Here is a 19,429-nt window from a genome sequence, read left to right on the forward strand (position 1 = left end):
AATTCAAAGTACGAGAATTATTATTTATGTCCATCGTACCTGACCAATCAGAGGCAACTTTCGGGCCACTAATCTCCGCCCATTTAGAAATCTGGTATGTGATAATGGCCATTCTACCCCTTCATTCTGTTTCTAAGAGGAAAAACATCCGCCCCCCTGATTCATCAACATATACTGGCTTAGGAAGAAGGAGAGAGGGGAAAGGAGTGTGTTCATACATCTGCAATGGCCATTGAGCTTCTCTCTGGGGTTAAATATGGTTCGGTTTTGTCTCTTGCAGTGGTGCTGGTGGCGTATTGGTTCCGATCCCCGGACGGTTCGGTTCTGGACGAGAGACTGGACGCGGTTCTTTCTTCATTACTGCGAGCGGAACAGAAAGTAGACATGAACGTGTCCAGACCGCGAGTGGCCATCGGTATAGACCTTTAAACTCCTTTAACAGCATACAACATAAATAATTGATGATATGCAATGCACATACATGAACTACACTTTTGAGAAATTTGAGAATAGCAACTTTTTTTTTTAATAATACAATGTTATGTTTTTTCTTTTTAATTAAATAAATATTGTCAATTTTTTTGTTGTTGTTGTAATTAAATACTATTTATATTTCTATAATAATCATAAATCGATATTTTATTAATTTTATTTTAAAATACTTTATTTTTTAAACAACTACATATAATAATAATAATAATAATAACAACAACAACAACAACATATGTTATGCTTAAATTATCACGTTTTTTGACATAATGTCAGTTGTGTTTTTCATCTGATAAAATGGCTTATTTTACTGATCCTCTAAGATCTGGCATGTTTTGCATGTTTGATTTGCATATTTTCTTTGCTAATTGTGGCATTGTTTGTTAAAACAGTCTCTACAGTAACATGCTTTTTAGACAACCAGGTTTAGGCGTGATTAATAGTATTGTTAAATCATTAACTTGTGACACACACACATTCCAATCTGTGTATTTCTTGTATTGCTTTTAATACAGGCAATGCATGTGAAAGTACAATCTTCTAGACATGTGACTGAATCTTTGTCGATAGAACTGATATTGAATCAGTTAAAGCTCTATGCTGATTGCTCACCTGTTTATTTAGTCTTTACTGATTGTTGACCTACTTGATTAGCCTGTGATTTGGCTGGCAGTCACTGTTTTTTTTTTTTGTTTGTTTTTTTTTACTCGTTATTGGCACCTGTTAGTGCATTGTGCTCTAAGAACTGCTTGAGTCTGTAGTTATGTTTGTTTTAGCCAACCGTTCATTGTCTAATCCAGTTTAATCCAGTTTATTCAGTTCAAATACTCCGTCACAGGAAGATAGTTTCTAACTTAGTGGCTTTGAACAAGTGGGTTTGGGTTGCAAGCCAGTTCTGATGAATTTAATGAAAAAGATAAATAAAATCAAAATTGAACAAATTGACTATTTTTCCTATTCAGCCTATGTCTTGTTTATAATTGTGCATATAACTAGTTTAGAACCACTGGTCTAACCTATGAGTTTTAGCTGTGTTGTAATGGATGGCCAGGTTCAAATATTGAATAAATGTAATATTTGATTAGATTATCGAACAGCACGTGTAATCTTGCAGTCTTCTTATCTAGGTTTTGGCGGTTGTGTGGATATCATAGTGGATGGAGTGGCTCTGCTAAACAAAATCGGTCTGAAGCCGACGGATCAGCCCCTCCACCACGACTACATAGAGAATGCAGATCAGCTGGCCCAGAGTTTTGCTTATTTTTTCTCCCCTGGAGCTGCTTCCGAGTAAGTTTGAGCTGTTCAAGCATGTTTAAGAAGCCCTCGGGACTGTTGTGATTGCACAGTATAGCATAATATATCTGTTGTAGTGATTATTCTTAAATGAAACCTGTGGTTGAATTGTTTAACAGGTTTACATAGTTTCACTGATTGAATATTTGAACTGTAATTCAATAAAAAAAAATAAGTTTTTATAAAGTACTGTACAGTATATAAATGTAATGGCCCTAAAATGTATTGGGCACATAAAACACAGTTAAAATGTATAAATGTCATATTTTATGCACACATTAAAAAAAAAGGCATTCAAACCAAGTGGCATTTGCAAACAAATGATGCTAAACCTTTTCTCTTCAGTTGACTGAGTAAATGTCTAAAAGTCAGTTCCACTTGTTTTGATGTTTTGCTTTCTTATGCAGTGACATTCTTGCATTTTTTAAGTATCCAAATGCTCTCAGTAGCCACTGTGTATTAATATAAATATTGATCATTAAATTAATTTGTTAAAGGGGTCATGAAATGCTCTTTTTTTATGTAGTTTAAAGGTTTTTTTGCATTAAAACAGTCATAATTTAGTAATATATGATGATTTTCCACCCTGTTTTTGGCCCTCTGTCTGAAACGATCGGTTTTGGCCTAAGTGCCTCCTTAAAACTTCAAAGTAAATGCCCATTGTTATGATTGGCTAACATTGTGCAGCAGTAGCTCAGCGGTTAAGGCTCTGGGTTACTGATCAGAAGGTCGGGGGTTCAAGCCCCAGCACTGCCAAGATGCCACTGTTGGGCCCTTGAGCAAGGCCCTTGACCCTATCTGCTCCAGGGGCGCTGTATCATGGCTGACCCTGCACTCTGACCCCAGCCTAGCTGGGATATGTGAAAAAGAAGAATTTCACTGTATATGTGCAAATGTATAATGTGTGATAAATAAAGAAAATTATTATTATTAATTATTAAATTATTATTGAATAGAGCCATTTTTGAAACTCAGTCGGAAGAAAATGAACCAGCTCAACAACATTATAAAACGAAATGTCAGGTTGCATCCGAATATATTAAACTGTTCATATCAAGCACAACTGTTAACGCTCACACCCTGTCTACACCAGACGCGAGAGTCTACCATGGAAGCATCCATTGCGGCGCGTTGTGTTGCGCCGACAGTAAACAGATGTCCCATTCCATTTTGCGCTGCACGCGGTGGCACTACTACTGCCAACAACACAAATAAACGGTTTAGAAAGTTCGTGTCGACCCACCTGGTGAAGACAGCCTCAAGCCGTTGCATCGCGTCAACAGACGCGCCCGGTGTAAACAGGATGTCAGCACCATAAACACAGTCATAACATATGAATTATTCATTAACTAAATGGTTTACTCACGGTTTTTGCGATCGCGTACAAGTGTTTTAACTGCCCCATCCTTCAATAACAGTTCGTTTGCAAAGCTTGAATTGTATATTGACTAGTACGATATGAGCCGAACATATAATCGACTCTAAAATACGCTAAAGACACATCCAGTTTCCAGTATCATTCCATCATGTTTTCATATACCAACAACTAAAAATAGCGCAGATAGGCGAAAGAACGCGAGACATCAGCTGAATGACGGAGAGCTTCTCTTCTCCTCTAGCCCGAGATATGTATCCAGCAGTCAAAGACATCTATCTGTGCATGTTTATGTAGAAAAACATTTTAATCCAGACCGGCACATGAAGGTGTACTGTGTAAGTCCACTTTGGATGAATCTCCCATGACAGGCCCCATCTCTCTCCTCTTCACCTGTGTGACTGACTGAGAACCAGTGGGCGGAGTCAAGGGTGCAATGACGGAAAAATAGGCGTTGCATGTGTAGATGTATTTGGTCCTTGTGATGTCACAAGTTCCACGAATTCCAAACGAGCCGTATTTGCAGCTTGGTTTAAATAAATGCTCTTTTTCTATTAAGGAGGAAGTTTTCAGTTCTGAAACTTACAGTATGTTTTTATAGTACAATGACGTCTTATGTCAAAAGATCAAGGAAAATTGTATTCCTCATGTCATGACCCCTTTAAATTGAAATCGATTAGGCTCATACAGTTCTAGTAATATGTTTAAAATGTGCACAGGCAGGATGGCAGCTGCCAACTTCATTCCAAAGGCAGCAAGAGAATTCACACTTCTGAGCAGAGCGACAGGCCTCTCAAGATAATATTGCAGTCGTGCTGAGACACTGCATAGTGAAAGGAATGTCATTTCTAACTATTGCTGCCAAAGTATTTTGGAAATGACACAGTAGCGTTTGAAGGCTTAAGTGCCACTTACCACATATTTGGATGTTACATTGATGTGTGAATTTCTCCTCTAGGTTGTAACTAGCAATTATAGTGGACTTCTTTTCATTCTTATCAGCTAAATAGGCTTTTAAGCACACATTGTATTTTGAACGCTTTTAAAATACATAGTAAAATGTTTCATGTTAAAGCTGTCCTAACACACTGGTAGCTATTTTTACATAATGACTTTTCTCAGTTTCAGATGGATGTTCATTTACAATACTGTGTAAATTCTGCAAAGTTGTGTTTGGTGAAAAACACCTCTGAGGTCATTAAATCTAATAGAATATGAAAGAGTGACGTTGGAGACATCATTTTGTTATTTAATTTTTTTGCTTTCTCTTTTCTACAATTTCTGATCATCGTTTTTAATATTGTTTTGTTCTTTTGCAAGTATAATACAAAAAAAGTTAGTAGTGTGCAGAACAAAAGAATAAAAACCCTCTAACTTGCTGAAGGGTGCATAGGTGATTTTGACGAAACCTCTCAAGTAATCCTGGTCATATTTAATACCAAATCAATACAAGGAAAATCTGAAATTGTATTTTGCGTTAACCCTTGTGCACTGTTCGGGTCTTTTTTGACCCGTATTCATTTTGTTTCTTTTATAAAAATCGGAGAGGTACAAGACTTGGTGACTTTTCCTCCACTGGCTATCTGAACACACACACAAAAATCTGGACTTGATTTTGATAAGCCTATGGGGTCGTAAAAAAAAAAAAGGCAACACTTGTGATGTTCCGGGCAATTTTTGGGACGCTTAAACATATTTTACCCCCCCCCCCAGTTCTTATTACCGTAGGATACTACTCTACAATAGGAGTACTACTGTGATCTATAAATACTTCACAGTTTCAATAATGTAAAACATTTTCACATTGCTGTAATGAGATTATAATAATGACCATCTTTTTAAATTTAGCTATAATACGAATCAAGATGTAAAATGTGTAACTCATGAAAATAATGTCACAGTGTAAAAATTATTAATGGCCCTAAAAATAGACTTTTTTATATGCAAAATATAATTTCTAATTGATTTGAGTAAATTAGGACAAAGACATTTTCTTGGCATGTTTCGTCAGAATCAACCACATAACAGGATTGCGATTACTAGTGGTGTAACTATTCACTCGTTTTCTCGATGCATCGATTAGTAATCCTGCCGATTACTAATTCATATGCATCAATTTTGAAATATAAATTTTGCCCTCACAGACGCGTGCTGCACTCTTCCACCGCCCTTTACGGATCGTGCTCGCTCTCCATTCCGTCCGTAAAGGCCAAAGTATACTTCATACGGGGGCCTGGGTAGCTCAGCGAGTAAAGACGCTGACTACCACCCCTGGAGTCGCGAGTTCGAATCCAGGGCGTGTTGAGTGACTCTAGCCAGGTCTCCTAAGCAACCAAATTGGCCCAGTTGCTAGGGAGGGTAGAGTCACATGGGGTAACCTCCTCGTGGTCGCTATAATGTGGTTCTCGCTCTTGGTGGGGCGCGTGGTGAGTTGTGCGTGGATGCCACGGAGAATAGCGTGAAGCCTCCACACGCGCTAGGTCTCAGCGGTAACGCGCTCAACAAGCCACGTGATAAGATGCGCAGATTGACGGTCTCAGACGTGGAGGCAACTGAGATTCGTCCTCCACCACCCGGACTGAGGTGAGTCACTACGCCACCATGAGGACTTAGAGCGCATTGGGAATTGGGCATACCAAATTGGGGAGAGAGAAAAAAAAAATATACTTCATGCATCCGCAAAAACGAAGTATACTTCATTTTGCCGCATTCAGGATCGGATCACGCTCAGCCGACCGCGTTGCCTTTGAGTATACTTTTCTGACCACAAACAAATAGAAACGTGTTTAACGCATGCGCACAACAACTGCTTTGTGACACTCTTGGTACAGTCAATGGCCAGCACATGCGCAGACGACATGTGCAAACAAGGACCGCATCCGCTGGTCAAGAAAATGTACGTCACACATACTGTGCATGGAGCGATCCGCAACGCGGACAGCCAAAGTATACTTTGGCCTTCACTGAAACGTTTCCTGAGCAGCTTTCAGAGTCTTTCAAGCACCTTATTTCTAAACTCTACTCTGGATGGCCACTGTCTCACAAGCAAATGACAGATTGTAATAGTGCTCTGGTTTCGAGTAAAATTCGCATTTGATTTAGCTGCCAACTCGCTGCATGGCCACTACATGGGCAGAAATTAAGGGGAGCTTCTGGCAAAATCCCATTAGAAGTCATAAAATTGCAACCGAAATTCAAAATGCGGGGGCAAAAAAATGCCCTCGTATTAAATTCGGATGTTGTTTATTTGTAACCTCTTTACAGATTTAGTAGATGTTGAAGTAATTTTTAGGGTAAGACGTAATACATTCTCAGACTTAAGAATTTGTATTAATGAATTGATTAAATTGACATTTTGACCTAAAGGGATAAGACACAGTTTATGTTTTAAATTGTTAGAAAAAAATATGCCCTCATGAAGGTAAAAAATGCCGATGGGAATCAAATACAGGGGGCAAGTATTGACCCTAAATGTTAAAATGAATTTCTGACACTGGGTCACTACTGAAATAAAGTTATTTAATTGTGAGGAAACATTATTTTCTAGAAGATGAAATGGTGCCATTTTACTGGTATCATTGTTTAGTTGGGGTCTTGCTGTGCAGAAAACTAAATTGAATTAAATTGCTTTTTTCTTTGAAACTGAATGTAGTCAGATGATTTTTTTTTTTTTTTGGATTGTTTATATTTTTTTGGATTTTTCCTCTTTTTTTCACCCAATTTGGAATGCCCAATTCCCAGTGCGCTTTTTAAGTCCTCGTGGTCGCGTAGTGATTCACCTCAATCTGGGTGGCGGAGGACGAATCCCAGTTACCTCCGCGTCTGAGACCATCAACCCGCGCATCTTATCACGTGGCTTGTTGAGTGCGTTGCCACGGAGACATAGCGCGTGTGGATGCTTCACGCCTTCCACCGCGGCATCCGCGCTCAACTCACCACGCGCCCCACCGAGAACGAACTACATTATAGCGACCACGAGGAGGTTACCCCATGTGACTCTACCCTCCCTAGCAACCAGGTCAATTTGGTTGCTTAGGAGACCTGGCTGGAGTCACTCAGCATGCCCTGGGATTCGAACTAGCGAACTCCAGGGGTGGTAGCCAGCGTATTTTACCACTGAGCTACCCAGGCCCCCTTGTAGTCAGATGTTAATTTAATGTTGTAATATTTAGATTTGTTTACTGATTCAGGGTCCCCATGCTCACAGAAAACCTGGAAACATTTTTTTTTTTTTTTTTTTTGGTGCAATAAGCAATCTTAAGTACCAGTAGTTTGTCTTTCGTTGTCTTGTTAAGTATTTAAAGAATAATATACATGCATTTAAAAAATGCAGAATTGAAAGCCTGTGAATAGTTCCAAATCTGCTGGCAGCATTGTCAATAGGTTGTAGACATATTCTGTTTTCAATGTTTGTTTGTTTTTTGTTTTTTATTTGAAGTAAATCTAGTGTAATGTCAGTTGTGTCAGCAATTTTGTGTATGTCTGCCAATGCATCTGCATTATATCGTGCATTCCTGCTCCCTTGATATCGACCTTTTATATTTGGCTGATGAAGAGCCCATATCGGTCGTTCAGTTGTGATTGCAGTAAATATAGTTTGTGAGTCATTATTCCTTTAGAAAACTGAACGAGCAACCTTGTGTTAGCATCCCAAAACATTAACTGTCAAACTACCCCTACCCTTCTTTGTTATACAGTTGACAGATTCTTTATCTCCCCTTCACTGTTTTCGTAGGAGGTTTGTGATGAATGACACTCTCTTCAGTGAACTGGTGGAAGCTTCTCGTGAATTGCCAGGAAACAGGTGGTCTATAGGAGGAAATGCACCTGTCATGGCCAGCAGGATGGCACTAGAAGGATGTGATGTGCTTTTAGGGGGAAGTTTCAGCACAGATTTCACCGACATTCTGTCTCAGCGCATCACAGGTGCCGTAACAGCATTTGACACTCTTACTTTCAGCTCGGGGCTTTAAAAATTTTCTCTTATCTGCCATTTAAGAATAGTTTGCGTACATACAGTGGCCCAGAAAACTGTTTGGACCCTTTAGTCGCACTTAAGTGTATTAATTTCATTGCATTTGATACTGTAACAAGGTAACACTTTACAGTGAGATTCTTTTCTATAACATTAACATCTAAGTACATTTGGTGTCATTAATTAACTATGACAATTTTTGTACAGCTTTTATTAATCTTGGTTGAAGGAATATTCCGGGTTCAATACAAGTTAAGCTCAATCGCCAGCATTTTTGGCATTATGTCAACCACAACAAAACGAAAACGCTATTCACAAGACGAAAACACTATTCGTTTTAACATGATTTTAGTGATAAAATCACGTACTAACCTTTTCTGTGAAAAGTTATATCCAATTTTACAACTTTAATTTTACACAATAATGTAGCATTGTAAACCCTAAAATGACCGTAAAACTATGATTTATACAACTTTACAGCTCAGATAACAAATGAGGTTTAACAGAAGAATTCATGTAAGTGCTTTCATAAAATTATAAACTTCACATTTAACATAAATGTATTTATTTATTTATTTATAAAGAAAAGGTGGGACAAGACAAAATCAATTTTTGTGGTAATCAACATTATGACACAATTGGTTTTGATTGAGCTGAACTTGTATATTCCTTTAATATTGATTTATAAATATACTCAGTGCTGGGTAGATTGTTTCTTGAATGTAATCTGGTACTGATTACAAATTACATGATTTAAATTGTAATCAGTAACATAATCTTTTAGATTACAATTTTCAGGTAATCTAATATGATTACTTTTACTTTTAAATTACTCCTTGCATATTTTGATGAAAATCTGATCAATAAATGTAAATCTATTAAGTACCAATTAACACTTATTTCATTAAACATTAGTCAAAATAAAGTTTAAGAGAAACTCAGTTGCTGAGTAAAACAAAGTTGCTTAAAGGGACATAAAAAAAACCTAACACTAGAAGACAATTGGAACATGATTATCATTTTAATTTTAAGCGAATTGTTGTTATTTAGGAAATTAGGAAAAGGAATTGGACTTTTTATTATCCAGCTTTGAAATAAATAATGAGAGAATGTCACTAGATATTATATAGAGATGTACGATTTATGTCCTCATAATTATTAATGAGAAGGTGAAGACTTAATCTATGACAGGCGCTTTTTCTGCCATCCTTGTAATGTAATCAATAATGTAATCATGTAATCTGTAAAAGTAACTGTATCTGATTATGCACATTATAAAATGTAATGAAATCCAAATAAAAGTACTTATTTTTTTGTAATTTAATGATGTAATCCGGATTACATGTAATCCATTACTACCCAGCACTGAATATACTATTGTTCATTGTTAGTTAACGTTAGATTAATGCATTAACTAATATTAACGTAAAACTTTTAATGTAAAAAAAGTATTAGTATATGTGGAAATTAGCATTAAACAAGATTAATAAGTGCTATAAAAGTATTGTTCAGTATTAGTTCATTAGTAGTTAACTAATTAAAATGAATACAACCTTATCGTAAAGCGTTACCGATCACAAAATGTTAAACCAAGGGGTATCTGCAAATAAACAAAGCTAGAGCTTTTTTCAGATCTAACTTCAGTTTTTAACCTTTCTTTTTGTGAAATGTTTGGGGGGACAAGTGTGCGTGTGCTATGTTCTGTCAAATAAATGCAATTTTTTATCTGATGTAATGACATTTAAACATTTTCAAATTTGGCTTGTGTGTCCAAATACTTTTTAGGTCCTCTGAATGTCACATTCTGTAGCTCTGATGTGCTGTATTTAAAACTGAACACCTTAATGTCTCTCAGTTCCTTTTTTTTTTTTTTTTTATTCCACAAAGGTGCTTGTTGCACCCCTTTACCATTTGTCTTCCATTGTGGTTTTGTATCTCTCATCTCAATGAATTATTTTGTATCTTTCCGCAGTGGCAGGAAACACTGTGGATGAGCCAGACATCCATCTGATAATGGAGTACCCTACAGGTGCCACATGGGGGCCATATACCTCCCGAAGGGCCAACAGGTGGGCTTACTTGAGGGTTGATTTATTGTGCTCCGTGCTCATTGTAGTGTGATTTTCTTTTTTGTAACATGTACAGACCTTATGATATTAGATCTGAAAAAGCTTACGCTTTTATTGTTTTGAAATATTTTGCTTTTGCTGTAGGTACATTGTCCACAGTGATGACCATAATCCATACCTAGACTCCATGGAGCAATTTCAGGAGAAGCTGAAGGGATATAAACCAGATCTTCTTGTGGTTGGAGGGCTACAGATGATGGACAGCTTCCCTTTCAAACAAGGTGAGTGAATGAATGAAGTCACATGAGACCAATTTTATTAGTTATAGATTGGAAGATTAACATAAAGTACTGCATATACTTTATACAAACATTGTTAATGGTTCTTGCAATGGCAAGCATCACCATTATTAGTGCTCATACTTACAACCTAGCAACCACCCAGTATATCATAGCAACCATCTTGAATTGTCCTGGCAACCAACCAGAACACCCTAGCATTTGGTGGGGAGTTAAGCACAGGGAAGCACCATATGCATGTAAAAATGTTGTTACATTATATAATGCTTAGCAAATCATTAGTCAACGTACATTCAGATAGTTAAATATCATTTAACTTTGATTCATATTTTTTCATATATGGGTGTTTCTTCTACTTTGGAAAGGGGTTGATTTTCATTGCTTTTTTCTTTTTGTTATATGAAGGACACATTAAAAATGACCTAGAATCTTTTATCATTTATTTTTGTTACTTTTCAAATGCCTTTTATATAGAGAGTTTTTGGTTTTAGCCTTGACCCAGACTTTCAGTATTAAACTATGAAAATCCATGATAAAAATACAAATTATTGCATGTTCAGAAATTATGAAAATCTAAACAGAGTAAAATAAACATAAACCATTTCAATATTTATTGTGTGAAAATGATTTCTATAAATGTTTCAAAAATTACGATTATCCCACAGTAATGGCTTCAGTTCCACCACACCAAACAATTTTGTTCCTAATACATTTTTATTAAAAGTTAGTGGACCTATTTTCCAAGTCGACAAAAGTGTCAGTGAAGATCATGCTTGAGATGAAATATGAGACAAGTGATGTTTGAAGAAAACAAAACAAAAAAATACGGTAATTATCACTTCTAAGCAGAATATGTTTATTGTGCGTCATTTCCAATTAAGTTGTAATTTTGACAAATTAAGCAAAAATGTAAAAATTTTAATTGTGTGTATTTAGGATACATAAATTATTATTTATGAAATTAGCCAACTATTTCATTTCAAAAATGTTAAAAATGTAATTTCCATCATCATCATTTCCTCCACAGAATTCTAATAATAACAATACAGAATTTGAAATGTGCTGAAAATTACTCCTTAGTGGAACTTTTCATGACTTTCAGAAAAAGAAAAAAAAATGACAAATGACATAAATCTCCTGTGATACATGTACATACACTGTTGGACATTGTTAGTAGACAAATGTAAAAAATGGAGGACTTCAGGACTTTCTAGAAGTCCACAGTGCTTAAAGTCCCCAAAGTTGAAGTACCAATATTTTCATGTTTGAATGTACATGAACTAATGATCTGCATTAAGTTATGTTTGTTTATGACTTAATAAAATTGTTCATTAAAGTTATTTTAAAGTGTTACTGAAAAATACTCCATGCTGTTTTTGCACATGATAATATGATAAATTGTAAAGTGCCGGCCTGTGTGTCAAGCAGTGGTGGTTTGGAGCAGCGCAGACTAAACTAACACTGTACTGTCACATGGTGAGATTAACAAAATTTCTCAACCTCCCTGGGAAAGTAGACAGAGCGTAATAATGGGTCTTAATACTCAGTGATTTTGTTTGCTTTTTCACTTCTATGTCAGCCTGGCCTACAGGGAAATTAGGATTGCTAATAACAGTTCCACATTTAGTCTGGTAACATCTCAAGCATGTGGACAAATGAAATCGAATTTAATTTGACTTTGAGAATTCAATTTGCTAAATTGGAATGATCTGTGTTTTGAAGTAATATTTTGACTTAAAGGTGAAGTACAAAATGTATTCGGTGTTAAAGGTATAGTGCACCTAAAAATGTAAATTCTGTCATCATTTACTCATTACCCTCATGTTGTTTCAAACACTTAAAAGTTTTCATATTTGGGAGAACAATCTCTTTTATACTTTCCTATACTGGTTTAGTGCCCTGAGACCATAAGTAAGCCATTTGTAGGTTGACTTCCCAAAAAATGTCAACATTCCTCTGTTTGCTCGAGCAGCCCAATATGTCAACCAGTGGTGTGAGATTGAGGCGGGACTACCTGTTTGATTGAAAACAATCCTGCTTTATGTTGTTATGTTAGACTGGTCAGAATTTTTTACACAAACAAAAAATGACATCACCTTTAAAGCTGCACTCAAAACTGTGGGCTCTCTAGCGACATTTGTGGTTGAAACCTAAAATTGCAAGCAACTTGCGGAGTAACATTTTACTTGAGTTGTTTCGGCACTGCGCACTGCTTTGCCTGTGATCATCACTCGAAGATCTTAACCTGCAGAGCCGGAGTCATAACGTGCTATTTTCATGTTGATATTATATTATTCGTTTAAACATTTATAACCAAGATACTACTTGCTTTGAGAAAGATAAACAATACTCTTATCTTCATATTTTAATATGACTATTCAAGTGTGTTATCCACTACACTTAAATATTTGTATTGTACTACATGTATCAATTTAAGAGGTGAAACTCGTGATATGGCTAAAACGAGTAGAATTGAAGACACTTATTTTAATATAACAATCTAAAGCCTAAAAGTGGACAATGCAAGGGACCCGTAATACTACACTAGTAGGTGTATGCACTGCAAACAGTAAGGCTCTACTATAAAACACAAAACGAGGATTCAAGAATGATGGAGATGAAATAACTTTATTAAATATGAAAATAATATGCAATATAATAATTACAATAATGGACAGTTTCTTTAATTGTTACTTTGGATATAAAGTTATAATAGAAGGATGGTTACATGCTAAATAAATAAATATGTATATTACTATGCATTGAAATCGGTACATTTTAAACAACTTGAGATGAGTACACTATACATTCATGGGGAACTAACTTGTAGTATCTTTTATACAGACTATCTTCTAAAAGGGAAGTGAAAAGTGAAATAACTTGTGCGACTTGGTTAAAAGAAATGAGAAAACAACAAACACACTTAGGGAATCTCAAAACTTCAGCAATGTTATAAAATACAGTCAGAAGTCATAAATATTAGTAAACATGTTACTGTAACTTCACTGGAAAACGAAACCTATTAAACTTATCATGATCAGTAAAAACAATATTCTCTGAGTAATGTTCAATTCATTAACACATGACCAATATAAGCTTCAGCAACCCTACCAGAAAACATATCTACGCATTATAGCAAGTAAACATTTTCACCTAACAGATAACAGTTATACACGCATCCGGAGACTGATGTCCTACCCTTCAATTTTGCACCAAATCCGACCCGACAACTCTAAATAAAAATCATTACTGAAGGCCTATTGGGTTAAGACAAAGACAGGGTTTTGAACACTGATTTTTTACGTACTCGCTTAATAATGAACTTTTGTTAATTGTACCAAAAAAATCAGAAATCAGAAATTCCATAATGACAGATTTTTCCTTTAGGAGAGCGTGAGTCTTTGTTGGGAAAACTGGCACAGATGCTGTCCTCCGCGTCCCCACAGACCGCAGTCCATTTCGAGATGGCCAGCTTTGTGGACGAAGGTCTGATGTCTGATCTACTGGATTTTGTTCTTCCACATGCCGACTCTTTGGGCATGAATGAGCAAGAGCTGCCCAATCTCCTGAGCCTTTTCCGTGGCAGCAACTTGACCGTGCTGTCCGACCCCAACCCTCGTGTAGCCACCGTGCTGGACCAGATGCGAGAACTCTACCGCCTGGTAAACCAGCGCCACCAGGAGGCAGAGACAGGCCGCCCGCTCACACGCCTCCACGTCCACACGCTGGCTTTTCAGGCTATCATCGTCAAGCGTGGCTCCCAGTGGAAGAACACCATGTCAGCCACGGCCAAAGCCTCTCTAACGGCCAACCGCCACGTTTGTGGCTCGCCGGACATTGACCTCAGTAAAGCGCGGTTGATCATGGACGAATCGTTCTCAGTGAGCAGACAAGAAGGCAGCCAGAGGATCCCACTTAAAGAATCGCGACCTGTTTCCTGTTGGGATGAGGAAGACTATGAGATTTGCGTGGCGCCTGTGCTAGTGTGCACCGAGGTGTACCAGACGGCTGGAGGAGGGGACAACATTTCCGCCGCTGGGCTCGTACTGCAGATTTGAACACAAAAGCATGTTTATACAGTGCAGACATGGATGAGATATTCTTCGTCCCACATGCTTTGGTTTTATTTAGAGATTTTTGCTATTTTTTTTTTTTATTGATTTTGTTTTATTTTTTGTGATGAAGGCATAGAGACACATCATGTGCAATATAAACATTGGGTCCAAACGATATTTAGTTGGGCGAATCTCACGAGACCTGTCAAGATCATGTCCGGGTCACATTTCACCACAAAATCAAAAGAAAGAAATACGAAATTTATATTTTAAAGAAAGAAAATTGTTTGCATTGTAACATTATATTATAATGACTGTCAAGCAAATTTAGCTTCTGATTCTTATCAACGTAATGCAAAAATATTGAATTTTCATTACTGTAATGCGTAAAAAAAATACGATATATTAATTAATTTATACAGTATTACTACATTGTGGTAGTATTTATTGTACTGCCTTTATTCAGAGTTACTGTATTACAGTAATAAGATAAGAATCACCATTGACAATAATGGGATTTAAAAAAAGAATGCATTATGGTAAAGTGATTTTGGGGGGCAAAAGTCATGAAAATATCATAATTGTCAATAATATGATTATCAATTATCAATAATTGTTGTAAAATGTCACAATGAAAATAATCATAATGGTCCTACAAATATGAAATAAATTTATTTTTATATAAAATTACCTAAAAATAATAATTTTATATATATATATATATATATATATATATATATATATATATATATATAGTGAAAATGTATATGGGTGAAATGTGACCTGGACGTGTTTTTGTGAGATTCACCCACCCCACCTGTAGGTCACTGTTCTCTGTTTACAAAACATCTTAAACATCACTTATACATTGTCACACAATATTGTCTTAAAATGTGTTCAGAATCATTCACTTTACATTATGCCATCAGAGGCCAGTAATCTTCTAAAATACAAAGAATAATTTCAAGCACCCAGAGCTCATTATATTATGACTGAGATCAACTCATTGAATGCACAAAAGCCCTGTGTTTATCACAAGTGAAAAGCATAAAACTTTAGCCTAACTGAAACGCTTCAGGGCTGTTTCAGACAATTTTGGATCAACATCAATATTTTACTTAACACTGCTTCATCCTCATTGGTCATATTTTATTTCTGCCTACTCAAGTCATATGCTTTTATTTGTCTTAAAGCAGCCATGTTGAATTTTCTACTCTTTTTGCATTCCATAACTTCATCGTACCCCACTTTTCTGTCTGCCGCTCTTATTTTCTCACATTATCATGTCTTTTATTTATCATGTTTTTGACTATGTTCAGAATAGTATCTACCATACTATTACTATTGCTTACTAATATATAGTATACAGTGCACACCCTGATGACCTATGACTGCAAAGAGTTGAGACATTTTTACACAAAAGTTTTATTTCCTAGATGATAACTGGACAAAACTCAATGTTTAACTAAATTAAACATGCCACGTGATGACGAGGTGATGTGACAACAGTGTAGCATACTACAATTTGAAATGTTTATTGCAGAATAATGCCAACTGTTTCCCCTACTATTTAAAACAAATTGTGGGCAGTCTACAGTAAGTAGTAAACTACTATTCCATTTCGAACATAAACTTTATCTCATTTCCTAACAGTCTCAATGAATGAATGCTAAAACATGTCTCTTTTATGGTTAATTGGGGAACATGGCTTGATTTTATCTCTGATGGTAAAAGGGAAATGTTTTAAGAGTATATTTGTTAGAAATATCTGAGTTTTCTTTTTTTTTTTTTATCAAAGGCGAAACATGGGGCAACTATTCTTAAAATGGATGTAATATGAAACCAAAACCACTTATTTCCTTATGAACAATTTTCAGTGTTTCAAAAACAACCTGCATTTACATATTTGTAGGAGAAGGATTTGAAGAACTTGCTCTGGTTGAACCAAGGGTGATGGTGTAGAAATATACAGAAATGTCCAAGCAAATCTGGCTTCCATTCTGCATAGTCGCATCTTCCACAAGTCACCCTGAGTGCAAATGATTACCTACCTCCTGTGCCTATGATGATTTATACAGATGAACTGATGTCTATTATGACCGAATTATAACATATACCTGCATTTGTTTACACGAGGGTACATTAGAGTGCTTGTCTATGCTAGTGTAACCCGATAACAGGAGATAAATATGTCCCACCCTGACCGAGATATCGGGGTGAGTGCACTTAAACACTCACCAGCTGATATATGAAATGTCTCAGGGATTACAGTAGCCTGGATAGCCTATGATCCACAACACTTGAGTTATAATCAGTTAAGCTGGTGTGATGAGACCGTTTATCCTGGATGAGCTCTGAGCCTGTGACGTACATGACTGAATAATGGCCCAGTGGAAGATTTGAAGAATCTTTAGTGTGAACAATAGTAAATGTGATTAATTTGTGTAATTATACATTAATAATACATAAGGGCGTTTAAACGAACGAAAAATAAGGGTTTACTCGTATATAAACCAATTGTAGCATTTGAATGGTTATCCTGAGTGTTGTGCTGGGTAAGCTGGAATTGTCTGTTTTTCTTTCTTTCTTTTGCCATGTGAAGTCTTTCAACAACACCTGTTTTGAAGGAAAAAATCTTGTTTCTGAATGACTTTAGTTATGTATGTAATAAAATATAACATTCCATTTATTATACACTTGCGTATTTCTGTTTATTTCACTGACTATGAATCTCAGTAAAATCATGTTCACTTAGGGCATTTCAAATAATGTGTTTAGGTGCATAAATCAGTCTAATCGATAAGCTTGTAAGTAATTCATGAATGTTTAGCATTTATGCATTGTTAAGTATAGGCCTATATTTCATAATACATTAGATCTAAAAGATACAGCATACAAGTCTTAAATTGTATATCTGAAAGTCCCATTTAAGACTTTTGTCTTAATAGCCTACATTATGAAATTTGGAAGGACACTATGAATATCAGAGTCATTAATTAAAAATGTATGGAGACAACTGGCAGTTTCACAATTATATGAATGCAGTTTACATGAAGGTTAAATTATGACAATTAACAATATAATCTACATGTTTAAATCAGGTATGTGATGTTCCCGAATTACTGTGGAATCCAAGATTTTCCAACCTAGAAATATGAACCACCTGAATCAAGTCAATAAAAATACTTTGGGCTGTTTTTATCAATATGAATGTGCACAGTCACATTTTATTTTTTTTTTTTTGTTTTTTTTTTTGTCTTTGGCCAATCACATGCCTTTTAAATCAAGAGACACACGAAAGATACTTATATGTGAAAAACAATTATGAAATATGAATTAACTTACCTTTTAAAACATCTGCCTTATTGTCCACGGTCCGTGTATGTTTTGATAGTTTGCTTTTCAGTTTGAAAAGAAATAAGGAGAAACGAGAAAACGACGTGTTTATTCGTTTTTTCACTTGATTTATATATATATATATATATATATATATATATATATATATATATATATATTATTTATTTATTTTTTTGTGTTGTGGGTAGGAATTTGAAATGTATAAACAGTTTGAATATTTGATTTGCACATGTGGATGGGCATAAAATGCCCCTTTCCACTGATTGGTCAACCCACACCTTCATCAGTACTTCCTCAATGCCATGCAACAGCATAAAAGTCCACCACTATTACAGTTGTACGGTTTTCTCGGGAGGTCTGGTCACCCAGCACAATGCACACACCGCACCCATTTCACGCACTTTGCATGCACGATTCAAATTTCGAACCCCTCCAGAAATAACGGACAGTTGCGGTAACAATCGACGCCGATATTTAAAAAAAGAAGAAAAAACAACCCAAAAAACTCAAAACTAGTTAAGTAAAAATGTCTTATGTAATTTTTGTTTTTAAAGTCATCATTTTATCTACAGTAAATCAAATCATACATCATTTTAAACAATTATCTCTCCTTCAAAAGATACATTTGATTTTGTGTAGTTATCTAGCCTGATTTATTAACAACTTTACCAAATGTCCACAAAGTTCTTATCTGCATGAATGTAAAAGCCGTAACAGTTATTGCATACAACCCAGCATACACTTGCCAGAACTGTAAATAGTTCATTAAATATTACATTAAAAGTGAGATTTCAAACTACTGTTATATATTTCATGTTATTATGCATTTAAAAAGTGTTGTTTTAGAGCTTAGGAATTGTAAATGGTGTTTCCTCATAATCTGAGGATTTGTCTAGTGTATAAAGATGTGTTTTATTCACATTGTAGAGCTTTTTTGTTTAATGTTACAACTATCACAGACCCTGTTACAGTTAAACAGCATGGGTGTTATGAATGTAACATTGTGTTCTTCTAGTTTAATTGTATCTGACTCGATTAAGTTAAAAACATAACTAATACAGGTCAAATTTTACAGCTAGGCTAAACTTTTTCTGAATAAACGGCCAAAAGCCAGAAAGTGTTACAATTAGCTATTCCTGGTCTCCCCATCGATAATTCTTTTGGAATAATTGGAATTTTGATAGATTCTGAATAATTAAACAAAAACCCTTAAATTACTACAATTATATTATCAGACAAACATTTATCAAAAAATAAGGACTTGGATTTACACACAATATATACTTATTATTCCAAATGTATCATATATGTGGGGAAAAGTTGTGCTTATCAATTAAAGACCAAGAGAGGAGCATTTTTTTATTTATGACAGTAAATCAAATAATTTAAAATGAATCCGATACTTTCGTCATTGTTTGCTTCGACGTCAAATTCATGTGTTAATCAAGTTGATCACTAAAACAACAGGGCCGCCTTGAGGAACAAATAGCATGTAGTCTATGACATACTGTACATGT

The 19,429-nt window shown here is 35.6% G+C and overlaps 1 protein-coding gene across 1 annotated transcript; it reads left to right on the plus strand.

Moving 5' to 3' along the window:
* The first annotated feature begins 161 nt into the window (after positions 1 to 161).
* On the plus strand, positions 162 to 17,249 carry LOC127455147 (ADP-dependent glucokinase-like). Its single transcript, XM_051722766.1, has 6 exons — positions 162 to 415; positions 1,617 to 1,776; positions 7,893 to 8,083; positions 10,105 to 10,201; positions 10,346 to 10,482; positions 13,888 to 17,249. The coding sequence occupies exons 1-6, from the start codon at positions 226 to 228 to the stop codon at positions 14,556 to 14,558; spliced, it is 1,446 nt and encodes a 481-aa protein (XP_051578726.1). The 5' UTR covers positions 162 to 225; the 3' UTR covers positions 14,559 to 17,249.
* The last annotated feature ends 2,180 nt before the right edge of the window (positions 17,250 to 19,429 follow it).

The sequence above is a fragment of the Myxocyprinus asiaticus genome, chromosome 17, assembly GCF_019703515.2.
Source record: "Myxocyprinus asiaticus isolate MX2 ecotype Aquarium Trade chromosome 17, UBuf_Myxa_2, whole genome shotgun sequence".
Lineage (NCBI taxonomy): Eukaryota > Metazoa > Chordata > Actinopteri > Cypriniformes > Catostomidae > Myxocyprinus > Myxocyprinus asiaticus.

Coding starts and splice junctions, on each gene's coding strand:
- LOC127455147 (XM_051722766.1), top strand. CDS start 226: ATGGCCATTGAGCTTCTCTCTGGGGTTAAATATGGTTCGGTTTTGTCT. Junction 1,777..7,892: donor TCCCCTGGAGCTGCTTCCGA/GTAAGTTTGAGC, acceptor CTGTTTTCGTAG/GAGGTTTGTGATGAATGACA. Junction 10,483..13,887: donor CAGCTTCCCTTTCAAACAAG/GTGAGTGAATGA, acceptor TTTTTCCTTTAG/GAGAGCGTGAGTCTTTGTTG.